Consider the following 21,088-nt stretch of genomic DNA (forward strand, 5'->3'; position numbering starts at 1 on the left):
GCCTGCTTAACTTTCTAATAATAAATAATTATTTCTACAGTCGATCCTAAAAGAACCAATTATTAATACTTTTGTGATAAATAAATTTGGTTCATTAGGGCCTCAATCCGTTTAGGTGTGATCATTTTTGCCAATTGTCAAAAGCCGGCATTAAATCTTTCACTGACTGAGCTACATTATTACCAACCATTCAAATATACCAAATACTTTCCATTAGAGCATTGTTCAAGTAGACTGGGATTGACGAATCATCCAATTGGCGTGAGAGAATAGTAGTGAAACATAATCACCTTAAATATCGAATATATTTCCATCAAGTTGGATTTCACGAATGAGCCAAAAGTGATAGCAACCTCATAATTTTATAAAAGGACCTTGTGAGGTTCTATTAGGTAAATGTTTGCACTAATTGTTCTTGTCTTTGTACATTGTTCTGGTGTGCACTAATAATTCGTGGCTTTGTACAGTGTTCTAGTGTATTCTGTCCAGGCTCTGTATAATACTCATATATGTTCTGTCCAGGCTCTGAACAATACTCTTGTATGTTCTGTACAGGCTCTGTACGGCTGTGAAGACGAGGACTACGATTGGCCGCTCACCACCATGTCGCCGCGGCGGCGCCCGGTCCGGCTGCAGATGTCCTGGTTCCTGCAGATCGCTTGGTCTCTTCTCTTCGCCTTCATGTTGGTAGTAGCTATCGGGGGCAACATCATCGTCATATGGATTGTTATTGGTACGTACTCTATTACTTGCGAAGATTTGTATTTTTCCTTCCCAGCTATGCAAACGTAGCTCACCGCTGCATTAACGTATCTTTATTCCTATTCCCGTGTCAAAATCACAACAGCGATCCGTGTTAACTACAGTCAAAAAGTTACAATTCTTTTGCACCCGAGGAGAACACTAGTTCATTGCATTATTTTAGTTCCACGGAAAAGGAACTCTTTAAGAAAAAATGTGTTCCCTGAAAAGAGAATTAATATTAAAATCCTTGGAATTTCACGTTACGTGCATTGGTGACATTTATATATTTTTTTATTCTGCGATTTTCTCGTTGGCATCATGGTTACTAATAAGACTAATGTAGACATTTTTGCTAAAATTCAACCAAATTCCTGAGTTAGATATGCAACTCCATATTCAACCTAAAGAAATTAAGCTTCTTGTACAAATTCAAGGGCATGTGAAGTCAATTGCTTTGAAGAAATTGAATGTCTCAGCCCCTGGGTGGTAGGCTTCGAAAACGCTCAGCCAATCAGGCATTTTATGGTTAGAAATATAATACTTGAAAAACAGTAGTAGAGTAATGTAGCTATGTTGAAACTAAGTGTTCCGTCCAGTAAGTCAGCAATAATTCTTCAAAGGTAGAGATTTTGAAGCATGATAACATTCACAGAGGCATTTACCTTTCCACACAACGCATTATCATTGTAAAAAACACTGTTACTGACGCGGTGATGTTTGTAGTAACTAGGTCTTGCGTAACGTCATTCAATATTAATTTTACAAGGGCAGAGATTGTGAAGCATGATAACATTCACGGCGGCACTTACCCCGCCATACACCGCAATGTCATTGTAGAGAACGAGGATCCTGGCGTGTGGATGTGACGCAACGTCTCCCTCTTCATTTACACCACTCCACTCGCCACTTTTCTGTCAAAGAATTTAAAGAAAAGCAATAGATAAGCTTTTATAAATAATAAATTATCTTTCTGTAGTTCACATTGAAAGTTTGTACAAATTTGGTGTACTATTGAAAGTAAAAGCGAGTGATAATGTATACGATAAACTTATGCAGACCGAGGGTACATTTTACTTTAGTAACATGTACTATTGTAACTATGTACATGTAGGCCTTCAAGTACTATCAACATCCTGAGAATAGATGTATAACGTTTTAAATATCACCGTAACTCAGTGATTAACGGTTCGACTCCCGGGTTAACTAGTTTCTAATAATTTTAGACAGTTTCCCAGTAAAAATGTTTAGTGCGCGTAAGTAAAACGCCATTTTTGTAGAGATACCAAAGATACCCAATCGTTAAAATATAGCTTATCGATGGTAAAAGATTCCAAGAGAAATCTGAGCTATGGTGGACTGTCCTTTTTATTCCTTGAAGTTCAGGTACTATCAAGATCTAATTTTCGACAAGGAGGTTTACGCAGTTTTGGAACATTTTAAATACTAACGTTATGTTTGTTTCATAAATTACTCTAAGAAAGAAACGAGGATAGTCACAACACTTTAAATACACAAAAGGTATTGAAAATTTCTATTAAACAAATGATCCGGATAGATTTCATTTTGTAACCATTAAAAGCATAGTTAGTAAAACTATTATTGACACTCCCACTCGGCTTAGGCATTTTAACTCAATAAAAATATTAATAAGATTTCGTAGTATGAAGAAGTGAATTCATGTAAAAGACTAGCCATTTGTTTTGAATCTAGTCTCTTTACTTATGAGTAGTATGTATAATTGTACTATAGCATTGAGATATCATGAAGTAACACCAGAAACATATTGGATTTCATCCACCTCTTTAAACGATGTTTGACTCGTTATTTCTCTTTTACAAAGAAATGTTCAGACGCTTTTTACTCAATAGAATTCAAAACTTCTTCATATAGGATGTTGAAATTCTTGTACTCCGAGACAGAGATAAAGATATTTTTAGAAAATAGTCTTATTTTCTTATAGTTTTATAAATTTCATCAGTGTTTCGAGTATATGAGAACAAATTATACGAATTCTAACACTAGAAGTTTTATTCTTTCCTCTAAAAGTAGCATATTTACAATTTCAGTATTTTTTCGGCAGCACAAAAACACACACATACATACAATTGGTACATACATAGCAAAGCATAATTATTTAAATACACTTTAACACTCTTCACGACAACAAGTTTTTTTATTCTCTCTACATCAAGCATACAATCAAATGTTTCACATTTTTTATGAAAATTACATATCAACAGCGACAAACTATGTTTAGCTGTGGGATGAGAAATATTCAAATCACTAGCTGCAGCTCAATCCGCTGTGCTGTTATCTTGTGGACACAGAGACAAACAAACAAGCATACTCAGTTGTTTCTCCCGACAAACTATGTTTAGATGTGGGATGAGAAATATTCAAATCACTAGCTGCAGCTCATTCCGCTGTGCTGTTATCTTGTGGACACAGAGACAAACAAACAAGCATACTCAGTTGTTTCTCCCGACAAACTATGTTTAGATGTGGGATGAGAAATATTCAACTAGCTGCAGCTCAATCCGCTGTGCTGTTATCTTGTGGACACAGAGACAAACAAACAAGCATACTCAGTTGTTTCTCCCGACAAACTATGTTTAGATGTGGGATGAGAAATATTCAACTAGCTGCAGCTCAATCCGCTGTGCTGTTATCTTGTGGACACAGAGACAAACAAACAAGCATACTCAGTTGTTTCTCCCGACAAACTATGTTTAGATGTGGGATGAGAAATATTCAACTAGCTGCAGCTCAATCCGCTGTGCTGTTATCTTGTGGACACAGAGACAAACAAACAAGCATACTTAGTTGTTTCTCCCGACAAACTATGTTTAGCTGTGGGATGAGAAATATTCAAATCACTAGCTGCAGCTCATTCCGCTGTGCTGTTATCTTGTGGACACAGAGACAAACAAACAAGCATACTCAGTTGTTTCTCCCGACAAACTATGTTTAGATGTGGGATGAGAAATATTCAACTAGCTGCAGCTCAATCCGCTGTGCTGTTATCTTGTGGACACAGAGACAAACAAACAAGCATACTTAGTTGTTTCTCCCGACAAACTATGTTTAGATGTGGGATGAGAAATATTCAACTAGCTGCAGCTCAATCCGCTGTGCTGTTATCTTGTGGACACAGAGACAAACAAACAAGCATACTTAGTTGTTTCTCCCGACAAACTATGTTTAGCTGTGGGATGAGAAATATTCAAATCACTAGCTGCAGCTCATTCCGCTGTGCTGTTATCTTGTGGACACAGAGACAAACAAACAAGCATACTCAGTTGTTTCTCCCGACAAACTATGTTTAGATGTGGGATGAGAAATATTCAAATCACTAGCTGCAGCTCATTCCGCTGTGCTGTTATCTTGTGGACACAGAGACAAACAAACAAGCATACTCAGTTGTTTCTCCCGACAAACTATGTTTAGCTGTGGGATGAGAAATATTCAACTAGCTGCAGCTCATTCCGCTGTGCTGTTATCTTGTGGACACAGAGACAAACAAACAAGCATACTTAGTTGTTTCTCCCGACAAACTATGTTTAGCTGTGGGATGAGAAATATTCAACTAGCTGCAGCTCATTCCGCTGTGCTGTTATCTTGTGGACACAGAGACAAACAAACAAGCATACTCAGTTGTTTCTCCCGACAAACTATGTTTAGCTGTGGGATGAGAAATATTCAACTAGCTGCAGCTCATTCCGCTGTGCTGTTATCTTGTGGACACAGAGACAAACAAACAAGCATACTCAGTTGTTTCTCCCGACAAACTATGTTTTAGCTGAGGGATGAGAAATATTCAACTAGCTGCAGCTCATTCCGCTGTGCTGTTATCTTGTGGACACAGAGACAAACAAACAAGCATACTCAGTTGTTTCTCCCGACAAACTATGTTTAGCTGTGGGATGAGAAATATTCAACTAGCTGCAGCTCATTCTGCTGTGCTGTTATCTTGTGGACACAGAGACAAACAAACAAGCATACTCAGTTGTTTCTCCCGACAAACTATGTTTAGCTGTGGGATGAGAAATATTCAACTAGCTGCAGCTCATTCCGCTGTGCTGTTATCTTGTGGACACAGAGACAAACAAACAAGCATACTCAGTTGTTTCTCCCGACAAACTATGTTTAGCTGTGGGATGAGAAATATTCAAATCACTAGCTGCAGATCATTCCGCTGTGCTGTTATCTTGTGGACACAGAGACAAACAAACAAGCATACTCAGTTGTTTCTCCCGACAAACTATGTTTAGCTGTGGGATGAGAAATATTCAAATCACTAGCTGCAGCTCATTCCGCTGTGCTGTTATCTTGTGGACACAGAGACAAACAAACAAGCATACTTAGTTGTTTCTCCCGACAAACTATGTTTAGCTGTGGGATGAGAAATATTCAACTAGCTGCAGCTCATTCCGCTGTGCTGTTATCTTGTGGACACAGAGACAAACAAACAAGCATACTCAGTTGTTTCTCCGACAAACTATGTTTAGCTGTGGGATGAGAAATATTCAACTAGCTGCAGCTCATTCCGCTGTGCTGTTATCTTGTGGACACAGAGACAAACAAACAAGCATACTCAGTTGTTTCTCCCGACAAACTATGTTTTAGCTGAGGGATGAGAAATATTCAACTAGCTGCAGCTCATTCCGCTGTGCTGTTATCTTGTGTACTCAGTTGTTTCTCCCGACAAACTATGTTTAGCTGTGGGATGAGAAATATTCAACTAGCTGCAGCTCATTCCGCTGTGCTGTTATCTTGTGGACACAGAGACAAACAAACAAGCATACTTAGTTGTTTCTCCCGACAAACTAGAGATACATGCTTACCACAAACCAAAATATCAAGATTCAAAAACGCTATTGTTTGTATTAAAAGTGGTGTAGTTGAGTATTGGTTATAATAATTTTTAGGAACGTTTTGGTCGCAAACGTCAAAAATTTCTTTTTTAAAGAGAGGAGATGTATAACGCATCATTCAACAAAGAATTATAGGAATTTGAACCGAAATTTTGTGATATCTGACTGTGGTTCCAAAGAAAATTGGCGAAGTTACGTGAAGTTTCGTAAGGAGCTGCGAATTTTTATTAATTACAAATTTAATTTCCTTTAGCAAATATTTCCAAGTGGGATGTACGCCATTCCACGTACCACGTGACATGCTTCACTGACGCTGCACGTAACCATTCAAGTCTTTAAATCCATCAGTCTTGAGCTCAATAGTATCTTACTATATTGCATTTTAATAAAATATAATTTCCATATTTCATAAATGGACAAAAATATGCCACTTCCCGAAGCTATAACTCTTGTACAAACTGTAAAAATTCACAAATTTATATTAGCTATTATTATTTGGGTCTGATTTTAAAACTTTAATTCTTATAGCTCCACTTTTATTGATAGATGGGTATTCGCCATCTTAGGTGGATAAACTTTAAAAACATAATTACAATGAGAAGTTTCTTAAAGGAAATTTTTATTATATAAAAACTGACATTTAAACATAAATTTTCAGAAAATATTTAAAACGAAATGCAAACAATTCCTGAAGTAATAAAGCTAGAATTTGTGCTAACCGCCAGCAGAAACAATAGAGCCACGAGGTTTACATTTATGACGAAACGTTCTCTGCTTTATTCCTAGTAACTCATAATATATTAGCAATTATTATGCAGCTTTTGAGGTTGACGTCTACCACAGAAACAGCAAACACAGTGAGACGAGTGATAAAGCTTCTATAGCTATCCTGATACTACCAACATCATACTACCTTTTACTAAAGATTAAAACGAAAATAATATTCTTGTTCCGATTTATTACTTAACATTTGTAAGAATTAAAACTTTAATTCAATTAGAATATGAAAACTGGATATAAAATTACTTTTCTGTATAATCTGATTTCTGTCTGTAGGCCCGCAGGACATCTCAAGAATGGAATCAGCTGTAGTCCTCAAATCTTGCATGCAACTTAAGTGAAGCCGTCGCATGCGTACTGCTATGTTGTACATATAGAGCCACTACTCCAAGTCTATGGATCGGAAATTATTTTCGTGGATACAGAGAGAACTGACCAGTTGCAGTCCGGGGCTATAGTATTGTATCTCCTACCTTCAGTAGCAGATGAAGCTCTAGTTTGTCATCGATTTTTCAGTCACCGATCTGGTGAGCAGCTGGTAGCTAATCAACTATCCAACGCCACTGGGCTCTGCGTTCTTTGGAACTCAGTTAGGAATTATTTTCACCTCATCTATATTCAAATCAAATTTTCCCTACACGAATATGAAATTACAGGGCAATTTAGAATTATTTAGAATTATATTGGCAGTGTCTTGCCGGTGGCTGTGTTAGAAACTTCTGCCCTTGTAGTATAATCCTACAATAAAATGATAATTAATGAAGCTATATGGCTGTGCCACAACGGTGGCGTTTTTCTTCGGTGTTGGATGGACTTAAAATTTTTTTTCTTCGAACTATTTTAGCTTGACAGCATCTTGGAATGTGAATGCCACGTGGTACTAGAGGGGATATAGTAGTACATACTGTCACACAGTATACGTTTCTTAAGCGAAAATAATCTAAATCTGTTTTACTGTGGCAGAAATAACCTAAAAAGTAACAAGAAATAAGTATGTAGCACAAAGACTTAAGAATGCCTCACATGGTTTAAATTGGTATATATATATGTGCTAAATTCTGTATTAGATTAACTAATAATGAATGAATTATGTCATTATATTATTTTGCTATTAAACTAATACGTTCGGAAAACCGGGTTTGTAGCGTGTTGATGTATTACCATAGGCAACACCTTATAACTTAGCTGTGACCGAATTTTCTGACTATTAGTAATTATAAAAATGTGAAAATAGAGTTATTTAGTGAGAATATTTCTAATGATGTAATTGTACATGCAAACAATATACACATACTAAACATACAACATTATTGATCTCGTTGTTGTAATCATGTTTAAAAAGGTTTTTAACGTAATTTGAGGAAAAGATTATTAAAACTTCAGAATATTATAATCGTTAATTCATAAAGTAATGTTCATCTATTTATGACCAATTTCTCATAAACATCCTATTTTTCATAATAGATTTCACATACATGTTTTGAATCTTATGTCTTGACAGTTTACATTTATATTTTCCCTTTATACAGGGTGTACATAAAGTCCTGCACAGATATAATATTTTCTGAACGATAACAGATAAATCAAAAAGATTTGGTACATCAACACTACACCTAAAAATCTACTTTTTGAAGGAACTATCAGTTTTCTGTAATATCATGGGGACGTCCCGCAAGGAGTCAAAAGGAAATCTTAAATAGGAGCATAGGCCAATATGTACATAATTTTAAAGGGATTATTAGCAGAGTTTAATGTCGCAAACCGCACTCAAAAAGATTGATCCAATACAAAATGGTGGCTGTTCAAATGTTTTACTTGGGTACCTTTTATTAGTAGCCATAACCCCGTAAAGCAAAACAGCAACCAAACGAATACTGCAGCTAAATACTACATTATGCTTGTCAGTTGTACAGACGTGAATTATGACGTTAGTTATCCTCAAGGGTTACAAATTTGGTCCTAATATATTGATAACGGGGAAAACCTGATAACAGTTACAATTAGAAAGCTCTTATCTTTGGGTCGCAGTTTGGACTTTCCTATTAGCCAGTCTATTCATAGTAGGCTATTCTAGTTTTTTTGTTTTAGTAGTGCTGTCCAACCTTTCTATCAGTGCGCTAGTACAAAAGAGTTTGTCGTATTGCTTGTAGTTCTTCAACTACACTATGTCGCTTGACGAACGTGAACGTATAACACTTCTTATGATGGTTGGAAGGGGAAACAACAGACGATCACACGAGGATGCATGCCATTTATTTAACGACTACTTTCACGAGAGGCAGCCAATTTCTAGAACAACTGTAGGGAGAACTGTTCAACGTTTTATGGAAACAGGAAGTGTTTCCGATCGTCATAGGTCAGGAAGGCCCGCTACTGCGACAACCGAAGACAACTCTTTAGATGTATTGGAGTAATTTATTGAGAACCCCCAAGAGTCCCTACGCTCAGCAGCATGAACTCATGACATCTCTGTTAGGTCTGTTAAACAAATTCTCAAAGGGTCTAATTTTAAGCCTTATAAAGTTAATTCGGTGCACAAACTCAACGAAGATGATTTCGATCGACGTATAGAATTTTGTGAAACTATGATAGCCAAAATAGATCGCAACGTAATTGATATAAACAATATTGAGTTTTCAGACGAGTGTTCATTTATGCTGAATGGAAGCGTAAACAGGCACAATTGCCGTCACTGGAGTAGCGAAAATCCTCACTGGATGCGGGAGGCACATACGCAGTATCCACTAAAGGTGAATGTCTGGCTTGGTGTGATAGGTACGCAGTTGGTAGGTCCTTTCTTTATTGAAGGAAATTTAAATGCAATATCATACTAACGTTTGTTGGAAAATGAAATTACACCAGAACTTCGAAACATGTTTGGAGAACATTTCCAGAATATCTGGTTTCAACAGGACGGAGGACTCCCACACTACGGCATCGACGTAAGAGCCTATTTAAACACTGTTTTTTGGCAACGGTGGATCGAAAGGCGGGGGACTGTAGAATGGCCAACGCGTTCACCAGATCTGTCTCCATTAGACTATTTTGTTTGGAGTTACCTTAAGGACAACGTCTACAAAACAAATCCTCAAAATTTAAATGAACTGAGACAAAGAATACTTCAAGAATGTCAGACGATTCCTCAAGTTGGCCTACAAAATTCTGTTAATAGTTTTTATGTGTGTTTTTCCAACAGTCAAATAACCGGAGGTGAACAATTCGAACATTTACTCTGAAAACATTTGGTAAGTAAATATATTTTTTAAATAAAACCTTTGAACAGCTGCCATTTTGTACTGGATCAATCTTTTTGACTGCGGTTTGCGGCATTAAACTCTGCTAGATAAGCCCTTTAAAATGATGTGCATATTGACCTATGCTCCTATTTAAGATTTCCTTCTGACTCCTTGTGGGACGTCCCCATGATATTACAGAAAACTGATAGTTCCTTCAAAAAGTAGATTTTTAGGTGTAGTGTTCATGTACCAAATCTTGTTGATTTATCTGTTATCGTTCAGAAAATAATATACCTGTGCAGGACTTTATGTACACCCTGTATAATGAAAGGACAAGAATTTCATAGAGATAGATTATATTGAAGACAGCGAAACTTAAAGGATGTCAAGATAATTGAATGTGAGAGATAAATAACTTTAAATAAAACTTTCTAATTTCAGTGACTTATGCATAAAGAAGTGAGTAACCCTGGTTACTCAGAGACGCGTTGGTATCGTCAGAAACATAATCAGATATTAAAGTTTGGATGGAAACTCTACTCTGAAAACTTTTAGAGGCAGTAAATGAGTTATCTCCCTAGGCAGTATAGCTACCTTCGACATTTAGTGTACATACATCAGATAATTGTTCTTCAACACAGGCTCATCGATATCCGAGTAAATAGGGTTTGAAACTTAGGCAAAAGCCTGGGTAACTATTTTAGAAACCACAACTGTTTGCAATGTGTAGCCAATGCATTAACTAAATACTTTTTTTTAGTTCATTTTATTATTATAATCAATAAATATTTTCTGTTCAAATTTTTCCTTAGGTAAAAAGGAGAGGATAAAAATTATATTATACACAGGATTTATCTTACTGAAAACACAGTTTATGTGGAATAATTTTGGAATAATTCATAAAAATGACAGTTTAGTGAATTCACAGTTTGTATTTACTAAAGAAATTGACTTATTTACTATAAAAAAACCTCCCATTTAACAAATCTGTCATTTAGAGAATACCATGTGACATGTAAGAACGTTGCCCTTTCAATAGTTTTAAATATTCAATTATAATAGGCTACAAAATTAGGTTGACAAATTTCTAGTATGTTTATAATTACTTTAGATTTAAATTTGACCTAAGTTTCAAATTATTTTAAATCATTATGGAAGTATTTCTTATTCTCTATTATAAAATGTGTTTTCAAACCCAACCAACTGACGCCATAATATGTTTGTGGGCAGCTCACCGCAGGATGAGGACCGTTACCAATTACTTCCTGTTGAATCTTTCCATCGCCGACCTTATGATGTCCGTTTTCAACTGCATCTTTAACTTTGTGTACATGCTCAATAAGTAAGTAGCAGGTTGCCTTTTTTACTAATGTTAATTATAATTGGCTAAATCATGTTTTAAAGCTACAAACTTTATATTTAGTTGTTTCATATAGGCTAGTCTCAACATTGTAGGAGGTGTTAACATCCAACCACCCGTCATTTTGTAGTTAATCCTGGACAACAATTGTGCAGGTTTACCTTGTAAAACATTATTTTTCACGCACGATATGAAAGAAAATTTAAAAACCTTTTTGGTGGTTTGAGAAGCAGTATAAAACAAATAAATAAAACACGAAGAGTCAAGTCTGATTTTCCACCAGGAATTGTTGATGTAGAAAGTAAGTTTGCAATGCTTGAAGGCAAGTCAACACAAACGCTTACAAGCGAATAAAAGTAATTATATTTTAAGAGCACCTTGTGACAGCTGACGCTTGCTTTGATATGTTTTTACGGAGTCAGAGGTCTGCTAACCTGTGTACAAGAAAAAACAACATAGAGATAAAAATATTTGGTGTAAATGAAATGAATCAGACGAATGTTTGATACAAATGTAAACTTTTCATGAATAAACTAACCCAATTGTTGAGTTGAACACAGTTATCACGGCCATGTTACTTGACAAAAGTTAAAGATGTTAAATGTTCAACTGAAGGATTTAAATTTACTTCTATTTATAAGTAAGTAGCTTTCATTTATAATTTCTGGAATATTCACACAACCTCGGGATGATGCACGTCCGGCTGGTTGGTATCTGCCAATAGAACCAAGTCTGAGTATTTTGAAATAAACCAAATATTTTTGAATAATTTGAGTTATGTGATTTTGGATACAGCAAGCATCTATTTTGTTGATTAAATTTAGACGATCCTATGGATATCAATGAACAGCACATCACTAACCAGAAATATAAAAATATTGAGGGTAATAATATAATATGATCGTTAGTTTTAGGTCACTGCTAAAGAATGTGGTTAGAGTGGGTGGAATTTTCATTAGTGTTAAACGCTATAGTAACTGTAAAGTTGAGGGAAACACCATCCCGACCCTGACGGATAGGAGCTTGAACAGACTAAGCATCATCATCTTACGAAGAGGCATCGCTGTTTACACTCAAGATCTTCGTGATAGCTGTATCACAGGAACTCCACAGGAAAGGACCCCAACCCCTCACAGTTATCCTTGGTGGATATCCTAATATCACAGGAGCGACGAAGACGGTTTAGGTTCAGTTGCAGTAGATTTTTTTTTATGTCTTGTCCTAGAGTACACGAAATGAGGTTGCATATTTAGTACGCTCAAAATTTACCAATAATGTTTTTGCGTGGCGAAATTAATACTGCATTAATTACAGTAATAGCGGTAACAACTGTTACGGTACCTGTCACCGTTTATGTTTATCTTTTAATTTCCATTTTTTTTTTTTTAGGAACAAAATGGTTCACTTTGCCATGCGTCAGCAAGAGAGAAAGTTCACTCCAGTGCAAGTTCTAACATAATTTTGTAAACTACAAAATGTGGTTGCACAGTATACAGCATACCAACTGCCATAACGTAAATTACTTATAATTTAATTTTAAAATACAACCATTTTGAAAGTTTATTAGTATTTATAAAATAAGAAGTAAAAGTAAAATTTTGTATTTTAATGTAATAAATCGCAGATTATGTATTTTATTAATCTAAAAGTACTTTATGCCTTTAGTTAAAGATAGCATTTAAATGTATATTGTATCGATCACTATATATTAGTATCATCGTTAATAACAGTTTTATATAAAAATAAACGTATAAATCAATTTTGTACAATGCTTGTCATAAGCCTTTAGATTATTATTTTGATGTAATCAATTGTTTTAATTTATTGTTAGTTTAAAGCAACAGTTATATATTTACATAATATTTGACTTTGCTTTGGGTTTTTATGAAACTGTACAGAATTACTAAGATTATAAACCAACAAATGAGAGTCAAACTACATACTATTACTAACTGAAATATGGCTTTTTCATTTGACACAATTTTAAAAATTATCTCCAACGCAATGAAAAAAACCGTCATGAACGGGCTGGAATAACAAAAAGTAAACTGTTTGGCAGTAAATGTAGTAATAGCATCTCAACAAAATTTGACAGTTCAAAGGGAGTAATCGTACTAATGGGATGTTACTTTCACATTGCCATGGTTCTGAGTTAAATGTTACGCATTTCTGTCTCCAACAATGTCCAATGTCATGTTTTGCCGGTATAACACACCGTGTGTGTGCGTGCGTGTGCGTGTAATAAATATAATGCTTGGTTAAAAGTGGACATTTCAATGCACAATAATAGTTATAACTAACTGTAGGTAAAGTCAGCTAAAACCAACAACTAACTTTCCTTTTAAAAGTTTAAATTTATGTGAGCACCGAGAAACATTTTAATCCGATTTATTACTATTAACTGCCATTTCTACTAAATGGCTATGGTGTCATTTAATTAACTATGCCATTTATTGGACCACAAAAATATTCATTTTGTCTGTTGTACATTGAGTATTCGATTGTAATGCATAATAAAGCATACTGATGAGTATCCGATTGCAATACATACTAAAAGCATACTGAATTAAATCTTTATTTAAATTGTACTATTTTGATAAATACGTACATTGAAAAATACGAACTCATTTGATACAAAAATGTTCCGTCAGTTAAAGTTACAGGTAATATTATGTTTTTAAACGTATTAAATTACTTGTCCTAAATTTTAATTGTTTTTAAACTTCCAACTTTTTAAAGGCAGTTGATGTTCTAAACCTGATTTGAGTTTGTATGAATAATATATATTACTATTAAAATCTGTTCTACATTAAGTTTATAAACGAGCCTACATTAGTTTTTATGTTATATTGAATTTTTTTTTAATTTATATTCCTGAATTTTAACTTTATACCTTTTACGTATCACATATAGTTTTATACATACCGTCATGATTATTATCTTATTATTACACGTTTTTCAAAAATATAAACCTATAAGAGAGAGTACTTTCATTATTACTAATTAGTACGAGTTAGCATCACTGTTGAGAGCACCATTTGCTGTTTCATGAGTGAAAGACAAAAATGTAAAACACTATTTTTACAAGTAAGAAGAATATTAGCAATAAATTCCTTAAGCAAAAGAAGCATGCGTTTCCCCTCTTCACATTATTTTAGGTTTAAGGAAACAATTCACCAAAACTGGTTAAACAGATGGAAACTGTTTTATATGCCTTACTGATAAATTCCTAAGAATATCAAGTAAAAGTTTGAAAGAAGCTATTTTGGTAAGACTTCAAAGTATGAAACTTATGATGGATATTAATTTGAGTAAATAATGACTGAGAGAGAGAATGCTTTGATATCTTATAAATAAGTTGTAGAACATTTTTATGAAATCGCGAGGTTCCTGAATACAGAGTGGTCGTGAAGAAAATGTTACAATTACATGTAAAAGCGTAGCAATTTTAAGAAAACTGTAATGTAGTATGAACATAAAATACATTCCTTCATTCTCACAGTGACCTTTTTTTCCGCAAACTCTTGATAGTCTGATAGATGTTATCAATAGAACACTATTCTATATTTATATAAGCATTTACCTTTTAATTTTATCTATTAGTAGGAAAGTAATAATAATAGCATTGGTGACTTTGAACCTGTAACTATTTTGGGAACAATTTTTCAACCACCTGTTTTCCTTGACTTGCATTACTATAAAGAAACTAAGTCTTAAATAATTTATGTCATAACTATATTAGTTAATATTTATATATATGTTTATTCATAAATATATTATTTTAATCTAATTACGAGTACACTGGTTTCTGTGCAAGGGTTATCACACAGTTAAAATACAGTCGTCATAAAACACGATCCTAAAATCCAAGTTTTCAGGAAAGTTAAAATAAAACTCTTATTATTCCCGTAAAAATTAGAGTATAATATATTGAGGTTTTAAAAGTATAATCAATAGAATGATTTAAAAAATATATAAAAATTGTGCCATAAACACAGTAAAATTAACTGGTATCTTACTTTATAATCCACAAAATATAACAGGTTCACTGTCGTACAATTATAAAATAACTAAAATACTTTTATGTGTAAACGAGTGTATACATTGCATGAGAAAAAAATTAATATATTATACATAATAATTAATGTATTAATATACCGGGTGAGTCTAAAAGGACTTTATAATTTTGAAATTATATAGATATTTATTGACTTTACTTACAGACTTGATATATGTGTCATTTTGTAGCAAATTACTTCAAGTTTGACTCCCGTAGTGCTGTAGTACCAAGTTCCGCCACTGCGAGCGCCAGCTTCGTCTGTACTAAAATGGCTACTTTCACTGGTGCCGATCGTGCTCGCTGTGTGTTATTGTTTCATGAAACAAACTCTGCTACAAGTGTTCAGCATAAATTTCACACAGAATACGGAAGAGACCCTCCAAGCAGGCCTTCTATTTACAGTGGGCACAAGAATTTTGTCGAGACAGGTTGTTGTGTTCGTCATGAGAAATCGCCAGGTCGCCCACAGGTTAGTGATGCTACTGTCGAACAGGTCAGGGAAACCTTTGCCCGTAGTCCTAAAATATCAACGCGGCGTGCAGCTGTGGAGACTGGAATTCCACAAAAGACAGTTTGGCGAGTGCTATGGAGACGTTTGCACTTAAAACCATACAGACTTACGATGGTACAACATGTCACTGATTTAGATCAAGCTGCTCGTGGAGAATTCTGTGCTGTAATGTTGGATCGAATGGGGGAAGATGAGACATTCCTGAACTCAATAATCTTCAGTGATGAGAGTACCTTTCATATCAGTGGTAAAGTGAACACCCATAACTGCAGAATCTGGGGGAACGAAAACCCAAGAGAATCCAATGAACGAGTTCGGGACAGTCCAAAAGTGAATGTGTTTTGTGCGATGAGTAACGTTAAAGTGTACGGGCCATTTTTCTTCATGGAGAGAACTATCACTGGTATCATTTACCTTGATATGTTGCAGAAATGTATGATTCATCAAATTGATGAAGATGAACAACAGGATGCTCCTTTCTACTACCAGCAAGACGGAGCACCACCTCACTACCTAACAGATGTTAGGGATTTCCTAAACGGTCGTTTTCCAGGTCGCTGGATTGGGCGCTCAAGACCAATTGCATGGCCAACTCGTTCCCCCGATTTGACTCCTATGGATTTTTTTCTATGAGGTTTCTTTAAAGATAAAGTGTATGTTCCACCTCTACCAGCCAGTCCTGCAGATCTAAGAAGAAGAATCACAGCTGCGGTTGCTACAATTACACCAGATTTGCTAGAACGGTTGTGGCAAGAAATTGATTACCGGTGGGATGTTTGCCGTATCACTAATGGAAGTCACATCGAACCGGAAGAAGAATATGACAATAAACTTGAAGTAATTTGCTACAAAATGACACATATATCAAGTCTGTAAGTAAATTCAATAAATATCTATATAATTTCAAAGTTGTAAAGTCCTTTTAGACTCACCCTGTATAATATATTTTTAAAATAATTAAATACTATATATAAATAATCCTTCAAAATATTGAACACGCGTGTCTGTATATTATATTCAGTACGAAAGCCTTACAACATTGTTTAAACTTAAAAGTAGCTGTTTGAAAAAACTCTCTCTGAAAACATCTACATGAATCATGTACCTGCAAGAGTGACAACCAGCAAGTTCACCCTCACGGTCATACATTGTAACACATATATAATATACTTCAATTTTATGACAGTCTGTTATGAAATTGTAAGGATCTACATTAGTAACAAACGTGTTAATACGTAATGACAATTTATACACTAATATGTTTCTAGTGACTAGTAATTTAGACGTTCTTACTGCACAGTAAGCCTCTACATGACCCAGCAGGGATCACTTCTGGCTGGTTTATACCGTTCAGTTGAACCCACCACAGGGCACAGCAAAAACCGATGGGCAACCTTATGGATGTCAGGGAGAGGCTTATCACTAACCGCAAATGTCGAGATTATGGGGTTAATGGGCAATTTGATAGGTCTAGTCAGCTATTGGAGATGACTGTTGGAGTTGGTGGGGATTGTTCCCTAACCTCAGAGGTTCTTGCTAACCTCAACAAGGGTGTGCCAACCCCTGCCTACTTTGACTGGAGAGGCTGGTTCAGAGCTGGCCTCCCCTTTTTCTGGGGAGACATGACTTTGAGATGTAGTGCCCTAATCCTTCCTCATGGATCTCGATAGGAGGCAGCCCCTACTCCCTAATCTTACCCATCCTGAATATCCTGTCACTCCGGAAGCAGCGCAAAGGTTCTTACAGGACTAAGTGCAAATTATAAGCTTCTTGTCCTAAGAGAACAAAAATGCCTCTACTAATGCTCCTGTTATCCCTCACAGGTATCTCTATCAATGTAATGTCACTTTATACATTAATATGTTTATAATGACTGGTAGTTTAGACGTTCATGCTATACTTTACTTATCTACTTGAGCGCTTAAACCCTCACAGGTATCTCTGTTGTCAGTCACACATTGTGTATATTTTGTATTAAAATATATTTAGTGACTGGCAGTTCGGACGGTCTTACTGCACTGTAAGCAACTACGTGCCTAACGTCACAGTAGCAGCGAGCGTGTTTACCCTCACAGGAATCTCTGTTGTCAGTCACACATTGTGTATACGAGTATTTTGTATAAAAATTTTTTTAGTGAGTGGCAGTTCGGACGGTCTTACTGCACTGTAAGCAACTACGTGGCCAACATCACAGCGAGTTTACCCTCACAGGAAACTCTGTTGTCAGTCACAAATTGTGTATATTTTGTATTAAAATTTTTTTAGTGACTGGCAGTTCGGACGGTCTTACTGCACTGTAAGCAACTACGTGGCCAACGTCACAGTAGCAGCGAGCGTGTTTACCCTCACAGGAATCTCTGTTGACAGGTGAGTGTAATAAATGTCCAAACATGAAATAATAAATCCATATCTATCATATCATCCAAATATAGAATGTCGGTTCTGTTATTTGTTTTGCATGTTTCGTTTTTAATCAAATCGTATCGATCACGTCAACAGTGGAACACAAATACTTCTAATATTCAATCTCCCTATCGCAACTATATGCTACAGATATTTTAGTACACACATAACGGTGTTTTATCACAATATATTTACAATCATTATACCTGTTTTCAGTACTCGTCGTCTCATTGTGATTTGAAATTTATTTTTCAATGTGAGAGTTCCTTATGTAATGTCATAGATTTGTGAATAAAATATAGACACCCTTAGGCTCCTGCCGATATAAATTTAACAAACCTAAGAATGAAATCTTCACATTTAGTATCAAAATTAAAACTCACTTTCATGTTTAAATTCTTCTTCTCTGCAAAACACTGTAACAAAATAAAACTAATAACATTTACATGTGGACGATTCATATTTATGGGCGTTACTGTGGATCGGATGAGAAAAAGTGTTTGAAATTCCTGGATTTAAATCTTTTTATTGTTAGCGTCGTAAAAAAGGAGGTGGTCTTGCGGCTTGTGTAAATAATAATTACCCTGCGTCTTTAATTCCTTGTGGTATGAGTACAACTACCTTTGAAAAGTATCTATTAAAATTAATATATTCAAGAATATAACTATGAATATATTCTTGAATATTTACAGACTATTTAACTCGAATAAAATGTTGTTTTTGTGTGAGTTGAAAATTTTTTTTATTTGGGAAATGGACAAAAACGAATGGTTTTCACTTATTGGTGATATTAAACTAAACCCTAACATTTGAATACTTTATTGATTGTAACAATCGACAGTTTATACTCGAGATCTGGATTTTAAACTGTTAAGAGAGCTTCTAATTGTTAATTCTTTTATACTCTATGTAGACCTTATGAAAGAATGTTTGGTTAGCTTTCACAGCTGTTTACTAAAAAAACTGTTACTTATTTTCAATTTACTAACGAAGTTACCTTCAATGAAATATTGTTCTTGTGTGAGTTGGAAACTTTTATTCGGGAAATGGACAAAAACCAATGGCTTTCACTTATTGGTGATATTAAACTGAACCCTAACATTTGAATAATGTATTTATTGTATCAATCGACAGTATATACTCTAGATCTGGATTTTATAGCTTGTTATATAGCTTCTCATTGTTAATTCTTTTATATTCTATGTAAATCTTATGAAAGAATGTTTGGTTAGCTTACACAGCTGGTTACTAAAAAAACTGTTACTTATTTTCAACTTACTAACGAAGTTAGCATCAGCTGATTATTTATAGCATCTATTGACAAATTAAATCTCAGCTTATTTCTTTTTGATGGTTCACACATATTTTTATTAGTTATTAGTTACATATTTTTATTGTTTCTCATATGCATACCAAGAGATGCAAAATGAAAACTAATCTTAATTTGCATGTAAAATTAATAAATTAGTAATGTTTTGAACTTGTGCTTATATTTTGAATTTATGTTTATTTATCGACGTATAAGCAAATGAACGTGCGAATAAAGACAGTTCGGGATTTTGTAAGCGAATAAGATTATGACTTCAAAGCTTAAGTTATCCCTTTGTTTAATCAGTGTGAACTTAATTGAATAGTCGTTTGAATAAGATTATTGCAGGAGGAGGGTTTCGAAAACGTGATGCAATTGAAACATATGTAAACACTAGCAAGGGTGGATTTTTTAACTTATTCTCAGCAAAGAAGTGGACTACGGTAAAATTAACTTTCATTGATTTATTTCAATTTATCAGTTTAACCACTTTACAAAACATTTTTACAAACATGGGATTAAAGACTCGTTTTACATTTAGTTTCACAGTTTTGGTTTAATGGTGGCGTTTTCACTCAAACATGGCGTTAATAACATTTTTATTTTTACTGTTCACAATAGTTATGAAAGTATTCAAGTGCATGTATCCTTTTAGAAATTATTTTTTTCCTAAATCAAATAATAAAACATCATATATGTTAGTTATATTTAACATAATAGTTCAATATAATTAACTAAAATCTTATGGGACCCTTGTACATTCTTCTTGATTTTTGACGTGCCTTGGCAGCCTAACCATAGGGAACTTCCGGCATCTAGTAGTATTTGGCAGTAAAATTTCTATACCTATGAGAAAATAGGTCTTCTTTTTGCAACTTTCATGAGCTAATGACCTATTGGAAAGTCTTCTTGAATATTCTAGCCCTAAGGAGCTCCTATATTCTGGCAACTTGTAAAATCTTGAAAGTTTTAGGAAATTATAAAGGCAAATGTTTAGGAAACTATAAAGGCTTGTAATAATTATGATTCTAAAATTTTTACAACTTTACTTGCAGAAGGACAGCCTCAGTGGTCCCAGGATAAGATTTCGGTTTTCAAGAGATCGCAAATCTGCTAACATCCTCAGCTTTGCTAAATCTCGGGTAACACTGTACGCTCGCATTACAAAATGAACCTCAGAATGGGCTCAAAATAGTTAGAATTTATGGAAGTTCCTTCAAAGTAAGAACTCACATCTTAGTAAGCTCTTTAAGGGAAGATGGACGTCCCTATCTCGCCTATGTTAAATTGGTAATATAAATGCCCCATTATGTCAGGAAGTATATAAGGTAGACAGCTAAGATTTTAACCTAGTATTGTAGGCCTAATTATACATACACCCTACCAATTTTATCTAAATCACTCAAAAACTTGCTGTAAAAAAAATTCAAATTTTTTTAAAGAAATCATTTTATATTTTCAAAGTTTATTATTATATTTCAATAAAGGTGGTAGGGGTTGTGTATTACATCATAAACTACATGCTGTAAAAATTCCATTACTGTAGCTCTACTAGTTTCTGAGATAATTAGTCATTTATAACAAAAATTGCGTTTTTCGGGAAACTCACGGAAACTGTAAAAATTCAACGAAAAAACAAGCTGACTATGAAAAATGAGTTTAATTTACCTTAAATCGTCCCAGGGTTGTAGTCTGTGTCATCCTGGTTTACTTCTTCATCTTGCTTTTTCTTCTTTAACATCCTAGCATGTTTTCTTGCCATTTTCTTGACGGGCTCGTTTGCTTTCTTTGCTTTTAAAACACGCTGGAAA

At 34.7% G+C, this 21,088-nt stretch overlaps 1 protein-coding gene across 1 annotated transcript in view; it reads left to right on the top strand.

Moving 5' to 3' along the window:
• The window catches only part of LOC124359359 (tachykinin-like peptides receptor 86C), a 99,104-nt gene that overhangs the window by 39,304 nt on the left and 38,712 nt on the right, over positions 1 to 21,088 (top strand). Inside the window, exons 2-4 of the mRNA XM_046812038.1 lie at positions 556 to 733; positions 10,865 to 10,976; positions 17,831 to 17,932. Coding sequence (XP_046667994.1) covers positions 556 to 733; positions 10,865 to 10,976; positions 17,831 to 17,932 — 392 coding nt within the window. The remainder of the gene's footprint in view (positions 1 to 555; positions 734 to 10,864; positions 10,977 to 17,830; positions 17,933 to 21,088) is intronic.

Source organism: Homalodisca vitripennis, chromosome 4 (genome assembly GCF_021130785.1).
Source record: "Homalodisca vitripennis isolate AUS2020 chromosome 4, UT_GWSS_2.1, whole genome shotgun sequence".
Lineage (NCBI taxonomy): Eukaryota > Metazoa > Arthropoda > Insecta > Hemiptera > Cicadellidae > Homalodisca > Homalodisca vitripennis.